Here is a 19,023-nt window from a genome sequence, read left to right as displayed (position 1 = left end):
ATTTTCCAGTTTCTGAACGCACTGGAGCCTGTCCTGTCTCCCGACTGGCAGACGCACAGCAGGAGTCCTTTAAACATCTCTCCCAAACTATCTGCCGGCTCCCACAGTCGCTGCTGAGCTGTTACTGCAGCGCTGGCTGATGGCTGGCTGAGATTACACTCTGTTTCTGTGCAACTTCGATTTTGAGTCAAAACTGCCATCATTGGCAAAGACTACAACAAAGCAAAAGTTAATAAAACACACACACACACAAAAAAAACTGGAGGAAAATTGCTACTGAAAAACGGTAGCCAACTCAAGTACACAGCAATTGTATCTGAACTGATGCCTCAATAGTCCTAAAAGTACCTAAAGTATTTGTGTAATGTAAAGATTATGCTTCCTTTTTCACCCAAAGTCCATATTGTTCCATGAAAACAATTAGCAAAACTATGTTTATCAAACATCAAGAAGACGAAACAAGGTTAGAGAGAAAGTTGTGGAGAAGTTTAAAGCATGATTATATAGTAAAAATATCTCCCATACATTAATCATCTCACAAGTTAATCCAATATTTAAAAAATGTACAAAGTATGGACAAGGAAACCATTAATCAAAATGAACATGGTGACTCCGGAAGAGCTCCACCTCATGTGGAGAACTGTGTATTCTACAGTTCTGTCCCATGTGGAAGATAGGCAACAACTAACAGCCATTGAAAAGTAAAAAACATTTTCCAAAAGTGTCACTGTCACTCGACTGAAATGAGAAACACTACTGGTATCAGGAAACTGCACCATCCCCACAGAGAGACATGCTTGTGACAGCCTCATGCAAGCAGAATGCTTTTCTCTAGCAGAAGCAGGGAAGCTAGTGACAAAGTAGAGAAATTATAATTTTGGCAGGGTGTGAGCGCTTGTAGGGACGGTGTTAATGGAGTTAAAAGAAATATGGATGGAGCTAAATAAAACACAATCCTGCAGGAAAACATGTTTTGCCTCACTACTGATGTTCCATACTCTATTTTAAGGTCTGGTGTATTCAGCAAAGCGTTTCCACTGGTAACGTCATGCTAATGTGATGATAAACGTGTTTTGTGCTTGTTGTGAGCCGCGGTGATGTTTTCTTCCTGTCCCTCAAATCAATGGACAGTGTTGTGTGACTCTAGTAGCTCCAGTGGACCTACAACAGCAGAAGGCCCAGAAATGGTGTGGTACAGGTCAGCTGTGTGGGCTGCTTTTACAATGGAGAAAGACAATGAGGGGAAAGCTCGACACTGAGGCGAGGTTTCACCTTCTGGCAGGATAATGGCCCAAAATATACAACCAGAGAAACAATGGAATGGCTTTGGTCAAAGCACAGAGTGTTCGAATGATCTAGTGAAAGTCCGTCTGAGAAAACCTAAAGTTGGACGCTAACGGACAATCTCCGCCGGCTCTACGTCAGACTGAAATTTCATGGCAGAGCTTTGAATAACAGAAAAGAAATATTGACTTTGGTTTTACATCCCACTATACATCAGTGCCGCAGACTGGCGGATGAACTCCAGGGACTGCAGAGGGAGGTGATGTCATAGTTCTTTGGTTCTATCTGCAGTAGCTGAGCAGCAGTGAGGTTAAAGGTCAGCTGGCTCAGCATCAGTCACATCAATCTGTTTCTGTTGGTAATTATTATCGAGGGCCTGAACTTCATGGACTAATCCCCCTTTAGACAAACGCAATTCTGAAGGGACAAAGACAACACTTGTACTCGCTGTATTTTCGCTGCGCGAGTCCGTCTCTCACAGAGGTCACGCTAAAGTACCCAGCACAAAAGCTGGTTATAGAAAGTATCCGTAGTATTCAACTCACATAATGTTACACCAGTGTCAACATAATCGCCAGAAGACTTTCTGTCCACCAGTCAGAATACAATAAATCCGACAATATTCTGTTTATTGACTCTATATGAGCAAAAGGAGCGTTAAAGAATCAGAAGCGTGTTTCAGCATGTTAAAAAACTCTGACAGAAATGCTGCAGCTTGTCTAGATGGAAAAACTCCAGCAGATAGCTAAGAGAGTGTGAGCAGCGACAGGGACATCCAACCAGCAAACATACACAGCACGTTTTGGGAACGGAGCAGAATTACGGGAATCAGAGCTCATTTGTGGACAGTGTGGAACATCAGGCAACCTAAAATTAAGTGTGATTTGTAATTTTGGGCGCCTGAGTATGAGTGGGTGGCAGAGGTCGGTGGGGTTCTGTGGGCCAAATCTGCACATCTTCAAGAGGATGCGGCCGACACCACAATCCCTTATTTTATGCTGCATGTAAAGAGGGATGGGCACTGGGGTTGACCACTGCTCAGACCACAGCTGTAAATGTCTATATGGACGTTAAAATGGATATCATTCTTCGCTTTTATCTGATTTACTAAAAGACGTCAAATCAAAGCACAACTAAAGTTTCAGTGACCTACATAAAGAACACTCCACTTATAGCCATGCTTCACCAAACAATACAGCCATTCTTCTCCTTGCACATTTTTTGTTTTCTGGTCTCACAAATTTATAAATACATTCACCATATAGAGTGGGAAACGAGAGACAAAGTATGGCCTACCTCGAAGACTTCTTCATCAAGTATTCTAGTTCCAAACACTATAATTCCTTTGGTATCAATGATGGGGTCGGGGCTTCGAAGCAGCTTCTGGTTGATCTTCTTTTTACAGTCCAGAATGAGGGTGATGGTCTGTTGGTGCACGCTGATTGCCACTCGATGCCACCTGGCAACAAGAGGTGGTGTTAGTTCACACACTTGCAGGATAACCCAATGGTGAGGCCCTGAGATGCCTGTACTGCTTTGAAATTCAAAGGTATGCTGTTATGTTGGCTCAGATGGATACAAGTCATTACAAAAAAATCCAACAAATGCAGAAAATTAAAAATAAAAGACTACCATATCTACAGATTACATACAAATTCAGCCAAAAAAATGGGAGCAGATCGACTCCAATACTAGTATCACAACAGAAATTGACTAAATTTTATCTATCAGATTACCTGATGTAACCATCCTATATTTTCACTGCTGTACACAAAATCTTACCCTTCAACCTTATGCTGCTGTTCTTTGCTTCCATTCAGGAATAATTTGTGACCATTCACAGAATTAATAAGCTGCAGTTGGTGAGTCTAACTAGGCTAATGATGCTAACCGCTAATATAACTTGTTGAAAGAGGTTTTAAACAAGTTTTTCAACAAACACAAAAGTTATTTCCCTTCAGCTCATGAATAATTAATGTCCGAAAGGCTTGATAAGATGAAACATTTGTGACCGGTCACAGCAGATAGGCTTATTAAACTGCAGTTAGTGAAGCTAACAGGGTTCTAACAATGCTAAAACGTTGTTGAAACCGCTCTAAAAAAGCTTTTCAACAAACACAGAAGTTATTTAACCTCAACTTGTGAATAATTACTGTCTGAAATATTTTCTAAGTTACACAGAAACATGGTCATTATGTTGATTAATGTAGGAACTTTCCATATCATTTTACCAACATTTCACATTCCACAAAGTTCAACCTGTTGCTCAGTTTTAACAACAACAAAAATGTACATATGAAAGTATCATTCTGATGCTTTGGTATGTTATTACCAATTTTGTGAATATAAAAGCAAATGATTTAAGTAAAAGCAGCAAGAAATAATCTCTAATAATAAAAGAAAATCCCACATTTGTTGACTGATGCACCTACTTTCCGTCAGCCAGGTTGACTCCTCTGAAGAGCGGGTAGTCCTCTGGGCTCGGTTTGCCTGTTTGGTCCTCGTAGAGGAATACGGGGGATCGGCCCACTTCCAGTCCGAGCTGCTGGATGCCCTGCTCATTGTACACGGACAGCAGGAAGGACTGGCTGCCCTTCTTGGGTTTTACTGTGGCCAAGATGGAGAAATCCTCAGGGAAGGCATCACCTGACAGAACGGGCGGTGAGGTGGACACAAACAGAGACGAGTCAGAGAGTTCCGAGCAGCAGGAACGATTCATCATCGTGAGGGGAATGCGATACACCGTCTGGGTTGAAAAGTCATTGTAGTATTATGTCAGTAGACAGATTTATTGTTATGAGGACAAATAATATTGTTATTGTCACTTAAACAAACAGGGATTGGTTGAAACTGAGAAACTATTAAGGTGGGCTTTGCGCAGCAAAAGGAAACAAGTGTGATGTCAAGAGTGCCAAGAGTGCAGCCGGATAGGATTAATCTGAGAGTGGTGGCTGGCAGAACAGAGTCTATTCAGAGAGGGTTGGGGGAAAAGTGCAAGGTTAGAAAGAGAAATACAAAGTGGATCACTTCCAGTACAGCGCAGGGCGAAGAGCGCTAATGACAAAAACATCTGGTCCTGAGAGACTTTGTGAAGCCATCCCTTAAACTCCTCCCTCCTCCCCACTTTTTCCCTCCCGTCCCCAAGCCGATGCATCCAGCAGACACGGAGACCCCAAATTATTACAGGAGAGATTCTTAATGACACATTTATTTGGAAATGGAAATACTAACAGCCTATTGGTATGCGATCGCACGAAAGATATGAAAGCGATCTGTTAGCCTCCATCTGCATAGTTCCACTGTGGAGGCTCAACTATTTCCGCAATTCTGCCAAAGTATGGGGCCCACATCTGCCAGACAAATTCTCTCCTAGTAGGGTGCACTCAGGACCGCATGAAAAAACCCTTCAGAAGAGAGAACTGCCTCAACTATGTGGCTTCGTGCTGAAAGACTTCTGATCTTTTAGCTTGAAAAAGATTAGAGTGAAGTGGCAGATGCCCAGTTGCAATCTCGTCATATGAGTTTATCTCATAAAAGTTTAAGTCTTATGTTTTATACCTTGCTGCTGTTTGAGACTCTTGTTTAGAAGTAAAAAAGGAAGCAGTTCATGAGTTGTGTGTGTTGACATAGTAGAAAGAAAGAATAATTCACCATAAAAGAATTGGATGCACGTTGCACAGTTTTTAAGCAGCTGGTTGGGTTCAGAAGAAACACAACTAAGCAACTAATAGTGTAACCAATTAAGTTAACACGATATTTACTTGCTTTTTAACAAGTATAAACATTTTTGATCCTCTGCACTTAGACTGATTAAGCCTGAACTGAATCTGTAAAACACATTTTAACCTTTATTATAATTGTAAAAACGTGAGGAGGTTTTTTTTGTTAGTTTTTTTTGGCGTTCGAATAGCTTTGGAATTACTCAAGCATAAAAAAAAACACCAGTTAAATTGACCAATTAAACCATGACTGGATTGTTCACTAATGACAGTTTTGAGTGCTGTAATTTTGAAAAACAAAAAATTCTGGATTTTTAGCGACAATCTAGTATTGTGCATTGACTGTACTATATTGCTACAAATTCCAGATGCTTATTCTTAAAAAAAAAAAAAAAAAAGCTTAAAGTGATAACTGGTATGTTTAACATAAGTAAAGAGGGCACGCAATCTCCACTAGCAATCTCTCTTGCGGTTTCCCAGGCAAGCAGAACAGAGAGGCTGGGTTAAGGGAAAAGATGTTATTGTAGCACCATCAAAGACTCTTATAAAGCCATCAGTTACAGGCTGAGGACAGGCTTGAAGAATGTTAAAGTGATAGTTATGTACGGTGGAAGAAAAGGTGCCACAGGAAGAGCAGGGTGTGGAAAGCCCAGCTTAGGCTGAGAAAGAGAAGAAAAGCTCAGAGAGCCAAATTTGTACCGGTCACCCTTCGTGCTTTGTTCCTTATCTCTATTATCTCCCTCTTTTTGTCAGCAGCTGGATGTCTGTCTGCCTTCCTGCCTTTTTCCCGTCGTCTCTGTATTAATGCTAAGCATCAGATCGCATCATGAGGACAGCACATGCCTTGGCGGCGTCCTCGCTCAGGAATTCTGCTTGGAATCATATGAGAACCGCTGCTGTAATTGACAGACGTTGAACCGGGATGAGAAAGACGGAGCTTTAAAAGAGGAAGATGAGGATGAGATAAAAGATCTCAAACAGAGTGAAGGGGATGCATGTCACAGCTCAGCCCTAGGATGTGAAAAGAAAGGCTTTGCTCAGCAGGTTAGAGTTTAGATCAAAGCCGGTGTGCTTGTCATACAATTGCTGCTGCGCACTGCCTGTCAGCTGGCTTGGAGATGGTTTTTCTCAAAGTTACAGAGAACACCTGTTTGGTTGTTTAGATTTAAGATTATGGTATGGGAACCTTTTTTTTTTAAGATGACGCTGTTTCAAGCCCAGAGTTTAAAAAAAGAGACAAAAAGTAAATTGTAACAAAAACCAAACGGTCTAATTTGGACTCATGTGAAAATTGAGAGTGTTTTGTACTAATGCCTCATCCTGTCATTTTTTTAAGTACCCCATGTCCTGAAACAACCTCCAACGGGATCAAGACAACCCAGAAGCACAGAAAACTAAAACTGCAGAATAAAAGAGCCACTGTCCCTATACAAAACTTGTTACCAGACACAGATGGAAAAATATTTTTAAAAGCTGGGTTTTTTTATTATTATTATTATTTTATCTTTCTGGAATTTGACTACTTCAGTTACTGCATTGGAGATTGCTCCCTTCTCATTTCATGTGTGTGTTTTATGTGTGCTCAGTGTATGCTGACATGCAGTAGTACAGTGCCAGACGTCCACAGAGTTTACACTGGCACCACCGCTGCCTGTTCCAGGCCAGAAACCCAGGAAGAGCCGCTCACACAGGAGCAATTTGATATTTTCTCTGCGATGGAACAACCAAATTAATTTTCTTGCTAAAACTAAGAGCAATATCTCGGACTTAATGCAGCTAGAATATCTCCTGGTGTGTCTCCTTAAGAGTCGTACCATAAACCCGTGTGTATAAAGGCAGGTAAATGAGGTAGATCTGCGTCCTGTAAATGGTTTATTCAGTTTCACTTGTGAACAAATCTGTTTTTATGTAAGACACATCAGCTTTGCAGCAACCCCCGGTTCTGGAGCAGAGACCTCGAATTGTAAGCACTCTTAAAGGAAATATCTACTCACCTAATTTTACGCAAATTGATCATTTAATCAGTTAAAACAACCTGAGCCAAAGTTTATCTTGACAGCATGCATAGTGAGGAGGAGGATGAGTAAGGTAAACAAAACTGAAATCACACTGTTAGAGAACAACAATGAGAGGCTCCTGGGGATCGTTCTCAAGGTGTGCCAATACCTGAGATTGGCACACGTTTTGTTTTACACTACTGTAGCTAACTGTAGTGTAAAAAATCCCACATTATCAAATCGTCCAAATATCCTGTTTGAGCTAGAAGTCAACTGACTGAGGTTTTGTATTATAATTAGTTTTGGACTGCATGAAAATGAACCTGAAGCTCACAAAAAAACTGAACTGTGTTTTAAAGGATGCTTCCCATGACAATGTGGCCTAAACTAAGCGCAAAATAGAGAGCAACTTGCCTAATAGGCAAAAATGAAAGTCATTATTTCCATTTCAACAACATAGTTTTATTGAAAATGCAGCATCTGTCGACATCTTCTCTTTTGGCAATGAAAGACTTGCATTTTCTTAATAATCCCTTTAGCATCACATCTTAATGTCCTCCTAAGAAATTTTCCTGCATTATACATAAAGGATAATCAATTATATGTCTGCCATAGAGCCAGAATAGTAATTGTATAATAATTAGCTAACATTTAGTGCAGCTGCAACAGATCCTTGCAGTACTGAGGTTGCGGAAATTGAGGAATATCCATGCAATTACTCCTATAATGATCAGTAAATTATATTTCTTGATAGTGTATATATTTTTCAAATGATGACCAACGTCATCCTACACTCAAAATCTGGTGTAGCACCACTATCACTGTTCAAAACCTTCCACTACCCTCCATAAAATACATTGTGCTTCCCTAATGATTTAAATCAAATACTGTGCAGTCTTACTCAAGATAAACTATAAAAAAGAAGTTTTGAATTGATCTGGTTACGAAGCTTATCTTTATAATTTACTATTTTGTCCCAAAATATCAATTTAATGGATACCAGCAGCATCATGTTATGATTCCTAACAATTCAATGACTCAATCCTAGTGTTTTGGGTCCTAATTTATGACTTATGGGACTATCTTTCAAAAATAGTTCAGACCAAATCTGAACATGCTAAATTAACCTTCATTTGATTCAAAGAAAAGGCAAAGGCAGCTGTTCGTTGGCTGTCATCCATTCTCTCCAGGCGGTTCCTTTTTTTTTTGCCACTTATGATTGAAGTAATAAAGGTAAGAAAGGTCTCCAGTGTTTTAAGAGCCTCGGTGGTTTTAGATGATTCATCTCTTCCACATGTTTGCCTAATGATTGCATGTCTGCACTTGCTCTTTTCCAACACATCATTGCAGTCTGTCTGTGGTTACTGGGTCACGGCTTGGTGTGTTCCCAATCAAAGCTGGTTTTTATTTTATCATCCGAACAAAAGCAGGATGTTTGTATGTCTTCATTTTCTTAGTTTTTTTTTCTGCCAGAATTTTATTTGTAACCTTTCAGAGTGAGAGGATATTATGCAGATTATTAAAGCAAACAGTACTCCGAGCCAGAGTAATAACTAGCAAAGGAAGGAGGGTGTGGGGGGAATAATGGATAAAATGATGTCAGAAGTTTAGCTGCCTTCTGGAATATATTAGCGAACATTCTCGTAAGAAAGAGGCGAGACAGGGGCCACATCACAAACACAGACACTAGATTTTAAATCCTGCAAGCTACAGACAGCTAGTTAGTCTGTTTGCACCTAAAGACTATGAGGTGCCTGGTTAAAACCCCTCTCCACTTGGTTTGTTTTATGTGGACTGTAATTTCGGATCTTCCAAAGCAGCACATGTGTAATTATAGCAATGTGTGTCTAAACAAAGACCCATAAGGGGCTCCACTGTCATAGAGCATCAAAGTGAAAAAGGCATTTGTTTGATTGGAGAGCATGTAAAGGCACGCATGCCGCAGAAGCCTCGTGGCTCAACGTTAAGCCCGGAGAAAGAGTCGGTTGTGAATCAAAGGGCTAGCTTATCCCCTGACAGAGCCGTGACCGGGGATGTCTTCCAGCGGTCCAAGCTTTTATCGGAGCTGGGCTCAGCCTAACCGCAGCGGCTCCTCAGAGTTCGGCAAAGTCTGACTAGATGGAAATGAGATAAAAACAGAAGAGGGGGGGAAAAAAAAAAAAAAAACAACACCGCAAGTAGGGAGGAGAAATTATGATGCTTGAGGGGGTAAAAGGCAGGCGAAGGGGAAAAGGGAGGAGAGAAAGGAAAGCAAGTCTGCAGAGCGCCCCACAGCAGCCAGCGCTAAGCCACGTCAGCACGGCAGAACAAGGCAAAAGTGGAACCCCCACTCCCCTCAGCCGCCCACCCATTTCCCTCTCTCCTCTCGCCCTCCCCTGCTTTCACTGCTTTCCCACTGTCTGGACTCCTCCTACAACATGGAATATTAAAGGAGCGGGATCCGATTCATGTGCTGTCAGATTTCTAGGGAAAAGAAATCATTACTTTCCAATAAAAAAAGGCAGCAGGATTTGCAATCAAATGCAGGATTTAAGTTAACTGGACAAATTTAAGTGAATTAAACTAATAACAGATTGTTATATCAATGGTGGAGAGGTTTTAGAAAGATTTTGGCCTAAAGTAGACTGAAGTGGCTTGCAAACATTTCTAGCTTAACTGGCCCTGATCAGTGACAGGATTCATACTGACTGACCAGGACATGTTGGCTGTGTTTCAGACATTTGATCAGTGAGGTAAGGATCTACTGAGTCTATAAGGAGTTCACACAAAAACTGATGTTTACAGCTAGTACTGCTAACCACACCTACTCTATGGCAGTAATCAAACTAATATAAGATGTTACTGTCAGTTTAATGTGTCAGCTCTGTAGTTGTCTTGTTTTTATTTTATAAAATCCAGTTTAACTGCAGTGCTGTGTAACACCGACTGCTCTCTTTTTGAATGAAATGAGGTGACTCCGCCCTCATTTTTGCTCAATATAAATAATTATTCTTCTCAACAGAAAGATGCCTTATGACTCTTGTACAGTCAAAATAAATGAAAGAATTGCTTAAAAATCGACAGAACCAAAATCAACAACAAAAAAACAAAGTTAAGTGAGCTATAGTCTGTTTTTGTAAAGAAATACAGGTGCTGCAACTATTATTATTATTACTATTATTATTATTATTATTATTATTATTATTATTATTATTATTATTATTGCCTGTGTGCGCTGTGCTTTGACTGAGACACTCACCTGGGTAAAGCTGTTTGGTGGGGGCACTGAGCTGGGCATCTTTGGATACTTTGTACGCCACATCGGGTCCTTGTGTCGACCTCCGATGTGAGCAGAAACCCGTTGTTTTTGTAACACCCTCAGGTAAATTGTGAAAATCTAAAATCTTCAAGAGGTCTGCTGGTTCCGCTGCGGAGAAGAAAACAGACACACAAAAAAGATGTTAAGGGTTTATCATGCAGTATTTATCACATTGCTTGCAGTAGTTTTATGGGGCCTTAAACAGAATTTGAGCAAACTAATACCTCCTTTCGATTAAATGTGTTCACACTTGTATTACAAGCATAGCTTACGACACAAAAAAGTTTAATCAGAAAACAATTTCATTCAATAATTGACTGCATAACTGTTTCTTATTTTCCACAAAGTATTTCAAATGAGTTGGAAGCAAATACAGGGGGGCAAAGAAGCTAGCTAGCTGCTTGGTTTGCGTACACTTTGGACTGACACCAGAGTCAATGCGTTCCAAAAATACCTGCATCTAAACTGAAGTTAAATTATATGCATTTCTTTCACCATTCTTTATTTCCAGTGTCCCGCTGACTCAGACAAGAGTTGGTTGCTCAGCAGAACAATTCACATTTGGGAAAATTTATGTTTTCCCATTTAGGCACAAAGCAGAGATGTGCCCATTTATAGATTCCTATGATCATGGGTTGAAGCCGCACAGAAAAACCCACGCTTCCAACCATCTCACTTGCAAAGTCCACCGCTTGCCTCTATCCGACCACAACCGTGCAATTAGCACACTCTCGAGCCGGTCGCCTTGGCTGTGACCGGGCCACCGCAGGAGTTCGCTGGGTCAGAACAATGTGACATGGAGATTGACCCTGCACCGCAACCGTCATGTGCCAAAACCGCCCAGGACAAACAGCTGTTCGTGCAGCCAGAAGCAACACGATGACATACACCAATAGCAAGTTTTTCTTCTTCCTAAGCAGAGATATGTGCAGGTCATCAGGACAAACCTCACAGTGAAGAAACATCTTTAAAAGAAGACAAGTAGAGATTTCTGATAACTTGTGCCACAAATTCAAACTTAAACAGAAACAAAAGCGAAAGAATGTAGCATTCACATTAACTTTCGAAAGCGCACGCAACCTGTTTTGAGACCAAGATGGATGTTTTTCCACCTTTAACGTTACATTCATCCTGCAAATTTTCACTGAAAATGTTGTTAAAGCGTCACATCACCATTCCACATCATGAACTGATAGTATTTGCCAATTCTAACCTGCAAAAGGTCTCCAAATCTATCAATTTAATGCCTTCACACCGTAATGCATTGGTTCGATTGGAAGCAAAAGTTGCAACATTTGTTACATTTTCAGTAGGTGTAATTCACTTTCACACTGACCTGCATCAAACAAACCGACCCCTTAAAATAAAACTTTCCCATCTCGCCTGTGGTGGCGCTGCACCAAGAACTACTGAAGGAAACAGCACAAAAACATTAGCTATGTATAGTCACATTACCAGACAAAGAAGACACAAGCTTAACTTCCTTCTACAGGAAATGCTAACAAAAAAGGCAACAGACTAGAACAAGTGTGGGTTTCACTTTTATTTCTCCTACCAGCTCTAGACTCCTCTCTCTTGTTTTGGTTGTATTTACCCAGAATTCCCTGCTTCCTGCTTTTATAGTTTGGCAATTTGGAGTTTGATTGCACATCAATCAAACTTTCTAGGCAAACAAGCTAAGGTTGGATTAAAGCAGACTAAACGGGGCTGGTGTGAACACACCTTAAGAACATCTTCTGTCCTCTGCCCTCTTCAAATCAAATACATCTTCTGTCAGAGGACTTCAGCTCAACATTTTTGCAAAAGTTGACAAATACCCCAGTTCCATCAGAAGAAAAATAAACCCATTGCATGATGTTGCCACTACCATGTTTCACAGTGGACATGGTGTTCTTCTTCCCTTTGGAATTAAATATTTCTGTCCTGCTACTTCTTACTTCAGATAGAACAGGAACACATCCAGGACTTTTTGGAAACTCAGTGTTACTCCAGTCCTCTTAAAAACCTCCATGACTAGTTCCCATCCTGTGTTTATGTCCATTTTTGGTTAAAAAAAAATCTATGATGTTAGATATGAAATCAAGAATGCTGGAATTATGCCGTAAAGTTCGCACAAAAGTATTAGTTTGGAAACGGGTTTGCAAACGTATGCAGCCATGTTATCGCAGCGTTTTATTTTCACTTTCTCAAATGCGACATCTTAGCCGACAAGGTGAAACTGCAAAAGGCACAAACTGTTCAAAAAGTCAACTTGTAACAGAAACAACCACTTAAAATTAAATAGGCCACTAAAAACGTCAAATGATGAACGAGCACATTTCAGCTGAGCTTCAAAGCCGCCCGGGGAGACCTGTAACAACCTCCAGCTGGATGCGGTTATGAGTGACTAACATGCAGCAGAAATCAATTAAAAAAACATCCTCAAACAGAGGTTTCCATTGAAAAACAGTTAAGCTGCACATGTTTTCCTACAGCTGTGCAGTGGCGTAAATAAACTTCTTTACGCACCTCCCGAAGCCTTTTCACGTTTTCCACTCTGTCAAACCAAATGAAGAGTTTTATGCACATCTTCAAAAAAAAAAAACACAGCAAAACTGAAAAATCAGGGAAGTCGTTTTTGCTGGGAACAGAAATGCAGAATGAAAAAAATTTGATCTGAACTTAATAAGTATTTTTCTAAATCAGATCCCAACAATGCTTTGAAGGTAATGATAGGCACAAGAACAGGCATTTGTGATGGCAACTTACCTAACCAAATGAAGCACCCCACCCTCCAATTTAAAAGCTCACCTACCTCTCTGCTAGAGGCACAAGGAGTGCGACAGACAGGAGGTGTCGCACTCCTGTCTGGGAATCCGACACAGTGACACCGCTTTTGAGCAGAAGGGTCTAAACAGAGAGACCAATTTATCTGTCATCAGCTCTCAATGAACAGAGGGATAGAAAACCACCCAGCAGCCACAAAATGTCCATCATCCACCATGAAAGGGGTGTCTGATTAAGCGAGACTAACTCTCAGACCTCCGCAGCGCAGTAATAAAGGCGCATGTTACACTGTTATCTGATGGGAAACATTCCCTCATCCATCCATCATTATTCGGTTTGTGCACACATGCAATATTTCTGTTTAGAAGTTTATTCGCGTGACTGGGTTCCAGACGCATCATGTAGCATTTCTGTGAAGTTCTGAGCATTTGAGGTTCCACAATCCAGCAGGGACAAATGCAGAAAAAACATCACCAAACATCACTTGCATAAAGATGCTACATTTTAATAAAGGCTCTGCAAGAATGACACAGACACACAATATAGACATGATAGGTAGTCATCACACAAAATCCTGCCAAAATAAACAGGGGTGGACGATATGGAATTAAAATTTTATCACAATATTTTGTGGTACTATTGTGATAAAAGTGATCATGAAAAAGAGAAAAAGATTTTTAAAAATTTTAGGTAACTGTATGTTTTGACTGAATGTCAAATACTGCTCCTGAAAAACTGAGATAGCCTTCATCAGGACACCTCTTATGTAAAGACATGTGATTTCTATCACCAAACTGAGCAGAGTAGCTCTATTAATCATATTCTCAATTTACTGATATTTATAAATGTTCTCATGGAACAAGCTGTGGTAAAAAAAAAAAAAAAAAATTTCCGGGGTTTATAAACATAATAAATTGGAATTTATTGTGCCAACGATAAATCAAATTTCTTATAATAAAAAATATTCATGAAAAAGGATTTGATGCATGCCCACCCCAATTGAACTTTGTCTGTAATGTGACTATACATAGTTAATGATTAGTCAAATTAGACCTTGCTCTCTCCATGTTGGAGACTCTTATTTTGAAGTGAGAAAGGAAGTGGTTCTGGAGTTGCTCTGTTGTGCTAATGGAGTCACCAAGAAGGACGCTATAGGTCAGCTGAAAACACTCGGCTAATCAGCCTCCATTTTGAACTTATATTTGGCAGTATTTGGGAGAATTATAAAAAGTAAAAGAGGAACACACAAGAGCCGAACAATCTGTAAATATTGAGAATACTGACTGGTTAAATGTTAGCCGTTAATGACGTAAAGGTAGCGCCTGCATTCTAGCTTCCTATCAGCGTTGCAATGAATAACTATTTCAAAATAGGCTGCACTTATGGACCATTTAGTCCATTTTTGAAACAAAAACATTTTAACACATTTTTTTGGCCACCTTAGAACAAGGTAAGCATGAAAAATAGGTGAAAAACAAAACACAGGGATTGTTTACTTGCTAAAACAGATGGAGAAATATTAATAGCTTTCTCGGGAACCCGATCTTATAGGGCATAATAATATTAGTAAAACATGCAACTGTGATATTGTACTAAGATCTCTATCATTTGTGGGCTTCAGGAGAGACTGATACTCAATCTAGCTGGCCAAATATTTAACTAGCATCTGATGCAGAATCACAATTTCTTGCATTCATTTTGTGAGCTAAATGAATTACATTCCAGTTGGTTCATAGCCAACAGAATAACTTTATATAATATTATGAGATTATTGTTGTCAACGCTGGATTGTGATTTAAGTTTGATTTTTATTAGCTGCGCACAGTTTATAGGAACCAAATGCCTGCAGCTCAAAAATAGGAACACTATAAGAAGCAACTAAAACCTTCTCAATAAGACACTTCAAACTCTCCATAAATGTCAGAGCAGTCCGCTTCGATCCAACAGTATCTCTCGGTAACCGGCCAACATCCAGCAGAACCGTGTCTCGCTTCAAACAGATAAACCAATGGTTTACAGTTGTACCGAGGCCCCTACAAGGCCTGCACAGAGCTGGCCTACACTTAACACAGTGACCACCATCGCTCTAAGTAATGGAGCTTAAGGGTGGTCAGATTAAAGACAAAACTACAGAACTCCACTCTGAAAGTAAAGTCCATATAACCATTCGGTCAAAGGCTCCGTTTTCGTCCTATACTCACATGTCGTCTCTGTTACCAACACTGTCCCCATCTCCTTATTTGGATGCAGACTTGAGTTTGGCTTTTTCAGGCCTCTCCACTGAGAGGTTGAAAGCCTCCTCTTCATCGCTAATTTACAAGAGTTTCATGGCCTTCCATGTAAATAAACTACACTGTCATATATCTGAAAAATGCTCTTCTAATGTTACAGTTGTCTGCATTTGAACGAAACCGATCAAACATAAACCAGCGGCAGCCAAGAACGTTCAAAGCCATTTTTGTTGGGTTGTAGGTCGTAACAGAACACCAATACTGATAACTCACTTGATAAGTGAATACAGTTTATTTGGACTGCAAAACAGCAGTAGAAGGAGCTTTTAAACAAGCAATGCATAGCTAAATTAGCTGTTAGCTGAAATCTTTTTTGCTGAATTAGGTCTCACTGTTTTTGGTTGAAAACTCAGAAATCCAATCTTTTTCCAATCCGTGAGTATTCTATACATAAGCGAAACCGGGTTGTGCTGACAACACTCTTCAGTGTTGACATATGCCTGTGGTTCACTCAGGCTGCAAGACAGCGAATGAGAGCAAGTCTTAAAATCTCAGTATGTCAGTTAAGTTGCTTTATTTACTCGTTCAAAATTGACAGTTTTGGACCTACGCAGAGTAAAGGTAAAGATTATCAAGGGCATGCAGCGTCAACAGTGATAAATGTTATTTTATAACATACTGCAGACATTTTGAAATGTAATTATTTGTCATGATGGCAGGTTGGGAGTCCCTATGCTCCAGAGGGCAGGAAGGCTAGAAAAATATTTCTGAATGCTGTTCTTATATATTCAATCGTAATCTTTGAAGACAGAAAGAAAGCTGACCACATAAATCAGTTTTCTGCACAGCAGCAGCAGCAGGTCTCCTTTTAACATTCAGATATGTATGTTGATCAGCCATATGCAGATAGCTAACCACACCAAATGGTTTAAGTTCCTTTTAAAACCCCTAACTTGGTCAGTTGTGTTTTATATTTTTATGGATCTGAATGTGACAATATTTGAAGGTGACACATAGGAAACTCAATAGTCAGGAGTGAACTGGTCAGATACTGAAGTATCAGCCATTTAGTGGAGTGCCTGGCCACATTAACAGTCTTTCTAGGGTAAATGGGTTTTGCTCGTCAGCAAAACCCTTAATTGTGCAACTTTAGTTAGTCTACAATGAAAGGCTAAGAAAAGACAGAGCTGCTCTTGTCCGCAGGCCAAGTGCAAATAAAACTTCCCAAAAACTGCGGCGAGAGACAGAAGATGTCTACTTTTTTTCCACCAAGAAATGGTTCAAAGAAAAAAAAAACATCTAAAACCAGTGGGGGACTTCAGAAATGTGCAAAAGCAAACATTATCACTTCAACTCCGTTCCCTGATTTACACTTTATCAGAGACTCCTTCATTCACAGATTTCGGTCACCCGGCGGTCGACCTGGCAGCGGAAGCATTCCTGACCGCGTTCCAAGCCGCAGGTATGGCGCTCAATCCCACCTTGTTAAACTGAGATGTTTACCAACTTAATGCGCCAGGTCCCTTGAGGAACCAACACCACTGAAAGTGGATGCTAAAAATACTTTTTCACCTCAACCACACAGACCCTCATATCCGAGAGGCAGGTTCACCTCAAGTACACAGAGAGTGTTTATACGACGTTGCCTTGTGTACATTCGCTCTTTGCCCGTCTGCCACATATTTGACACAACTTTCACACAAAAATACAGAAAAAAAAAATGGCGAACTGTGTACCACAATTTGCCAGATTGTCATTGATTGGCTCTGATCAGTGCATGGCAGGTCAAATATTGAAAAATCTGGGAGGCGTTGGAGGGGGTAATCCTATTCATCGAATGCACTAAAGCTAAAAACTCCCTCTGGATCAGGTTTGAAAATGCATCAGTCAACACTGTGCAGGTTGAGGCAGCTTTTGTGGACTTAATAAAGTTCAAGCATAGTTCAAAGCATCAATAACATTGCAAATTCTTCATCTTCTGGTGGATTCAAAACAATGACTATATTAAGAGATGCAACATATTTTTGTCTGTTTTGCCGTGTTTAAAACAAAAAACTAATCTAAGAATTGGTTAAAATCGGAATGGGTGGATCAGGCCTACAGGCAAATCAGAAATTTGTTCCCAATGATTGCATTTTGATTGCATCAACAGATCAGAGCCTTAGTTAAAAAGTGATCGATCCTTTGTATCTTTGCAAAATAGAAAATGTCTGCGCACGAGAAAGACACCACCAAATGTCAATCAATTCATGAATCAAAAAATACTGCAAATCTCACATTAAAACTACCTGCTGACGAAAGACTAGCTTACATTTTGCAATAATAAATATCTTCCTCTCCCAGTCTGACCTTAGTGTACCTCTTTCATTCAGTCTGTAAGTGAACAGCAGCTAAAAAGCCAGGTTCCTAATCCTGGTTATGGCTCAGTGCCACGACTGTAGTGGATCCCATTCTCCCTAAGTATTCATCTCCCCTCAATTTTCACACACACACACACGCACGCACACCCCCCCCCCACACACACATACCCCCACACGCGCACACACACGCACGTGGACACGCATATAAACCCACCCACACGCAGTCTCTAACAACCCTCAGTGACTCCAAACGGCACCATTTTATTTGACAGCAGGAGCTGTGCAGAACCAGTGCGTGATGACCTTTTTCTTTGAGGGAGTGGGAGGGGATTAACATTTTTTATTTTCTGACCGCCCCCCCAGCCGTCCTCTTCCTTCGTCGGCCCTTCTCGAGGTGAGGCCTGACTCTCAGGCACATGCTTGACCTAGGGCTGAGGACATGGAGTAATTAGCAGCCATAAAGAGGACCCTGCCTCTCCTGGAAGCCAGCACAGCCGAAAGCAAGAATGCCTGATGAGAGACTTCCCCCTCCTAGAGTGCATCACCGGCAGGGAGGGTGAAAAACTTGGGGGTTTTTTTTGTTTGTTTTTTTTTTTTCACCTGATTTTGTTATAAAACCCGAAGTCAACTGTCGTAAAGTTGGAACCTTGCTGCGAGTACAGCAGGTTACAATTACAGTCTTTACTTTAATTGTTTAAAGCAGGTCTATGTGACCTTAAAAAGAGGAAGCATATAATTATGTTCATTTTTTTTTTACATATCATGTAGAGCAGAGGTTCCCAAACTGTGGGGCGCGCCCCATAGGGGGGGCGCCGTGCCATTGCAAGGAGGGCGCGGGAAGCCGTCTTGATGAAAAAAAACAACAAAAAAACATGAACGCTGTATGTGCTGGGTTTTTACCTTAGAATGGCCAACTCTCTATTATTCCTATGTCAATTTGATACAGTAGGGGCTTCCACACYTCCCATATCTGTGTCCTCTGTCACTTTTATCAGCAGTTAAAACTGTTTAATCCGTTGTTAACATGTGGTAACCGGTTTTTCCGAGCCGCCTTTAAACATGAGCGCTACGACGCTCACGCTGGGTTTACACCTGTGCAGCAGCAAAGGAGACCTGCTGCTGCTGCTGTGCAGAGCTGCGCAGGTGTGTTAGAATCATGGCAGKAAACCAGCAAAACGCAAAGAACTTTTCACAGTTTTCCCCCCAAACTAACTGACTGAGTCAAGTAAAGCTGCTGGATGCAGGCAATGTTAGCTAAAAGATGACTAGCTAGCTAATATCAATACAGCAGCTTAAGCTTAACAAGTAGCCTGTAGGCTACGATGTTGTTGTCTATGTTCAGCTACAAGGACAAAGACAGGGACAGGG

General features: G+C 40.6%; 1 protein-coding gene across 3 annotated transcripts in view; it reads right to left on the bottom strand.

The window, feature by feature from the left end:
- col5a1 (procollagen, type V, alpha 1) overlaps positions 1-19,023 on the bottom strand; it is a 104,339-nt gene that overhangs the window by 71,393 nt on the left and 13,923 nt on the right. For all 3 annotated transcript variants that reach the window (XM_008423597.2, XM_008423596.2, XM_008423598.2), the window contains exons 2-4: positions 10,239-10,406; positions 3,717-3,930; positions 2,581-2,743 (exon numbers count right to left, since the gene is read on the bottom strand). In XM_008423597.2, the coding sequence (XP_008421819.1) occupies positions 2,581-2,743; positions 3,717-3,930; positions 10,239-10,406 (545 nt within the window). The remainder of the gene's footprint in view (positions 1-2,580; positions 2,744-3,716; positions 3,931-10,238; positions 10,407-19,023) is intronic.

This window comes from Poecilia reticulata, linkage group LG12, assembly GCF_000633615.1.
Source record: "Poecilia reticulata strain Guanapo linkage group LG12, Guppy_female_1.0+MT, whole genome shotgun sequence".
Lineage (NCBI taxonomy): Eukaryota > Metazoa > Chordata > Actinopteri > Cyprinodontiformes > Poeciliidae > Poecilia > Poecilia reticulata.
Note: the sequence above shows the minus strand (reverse complement) of the source record. Positions and strands in the feature narration are given on the sequence as shown.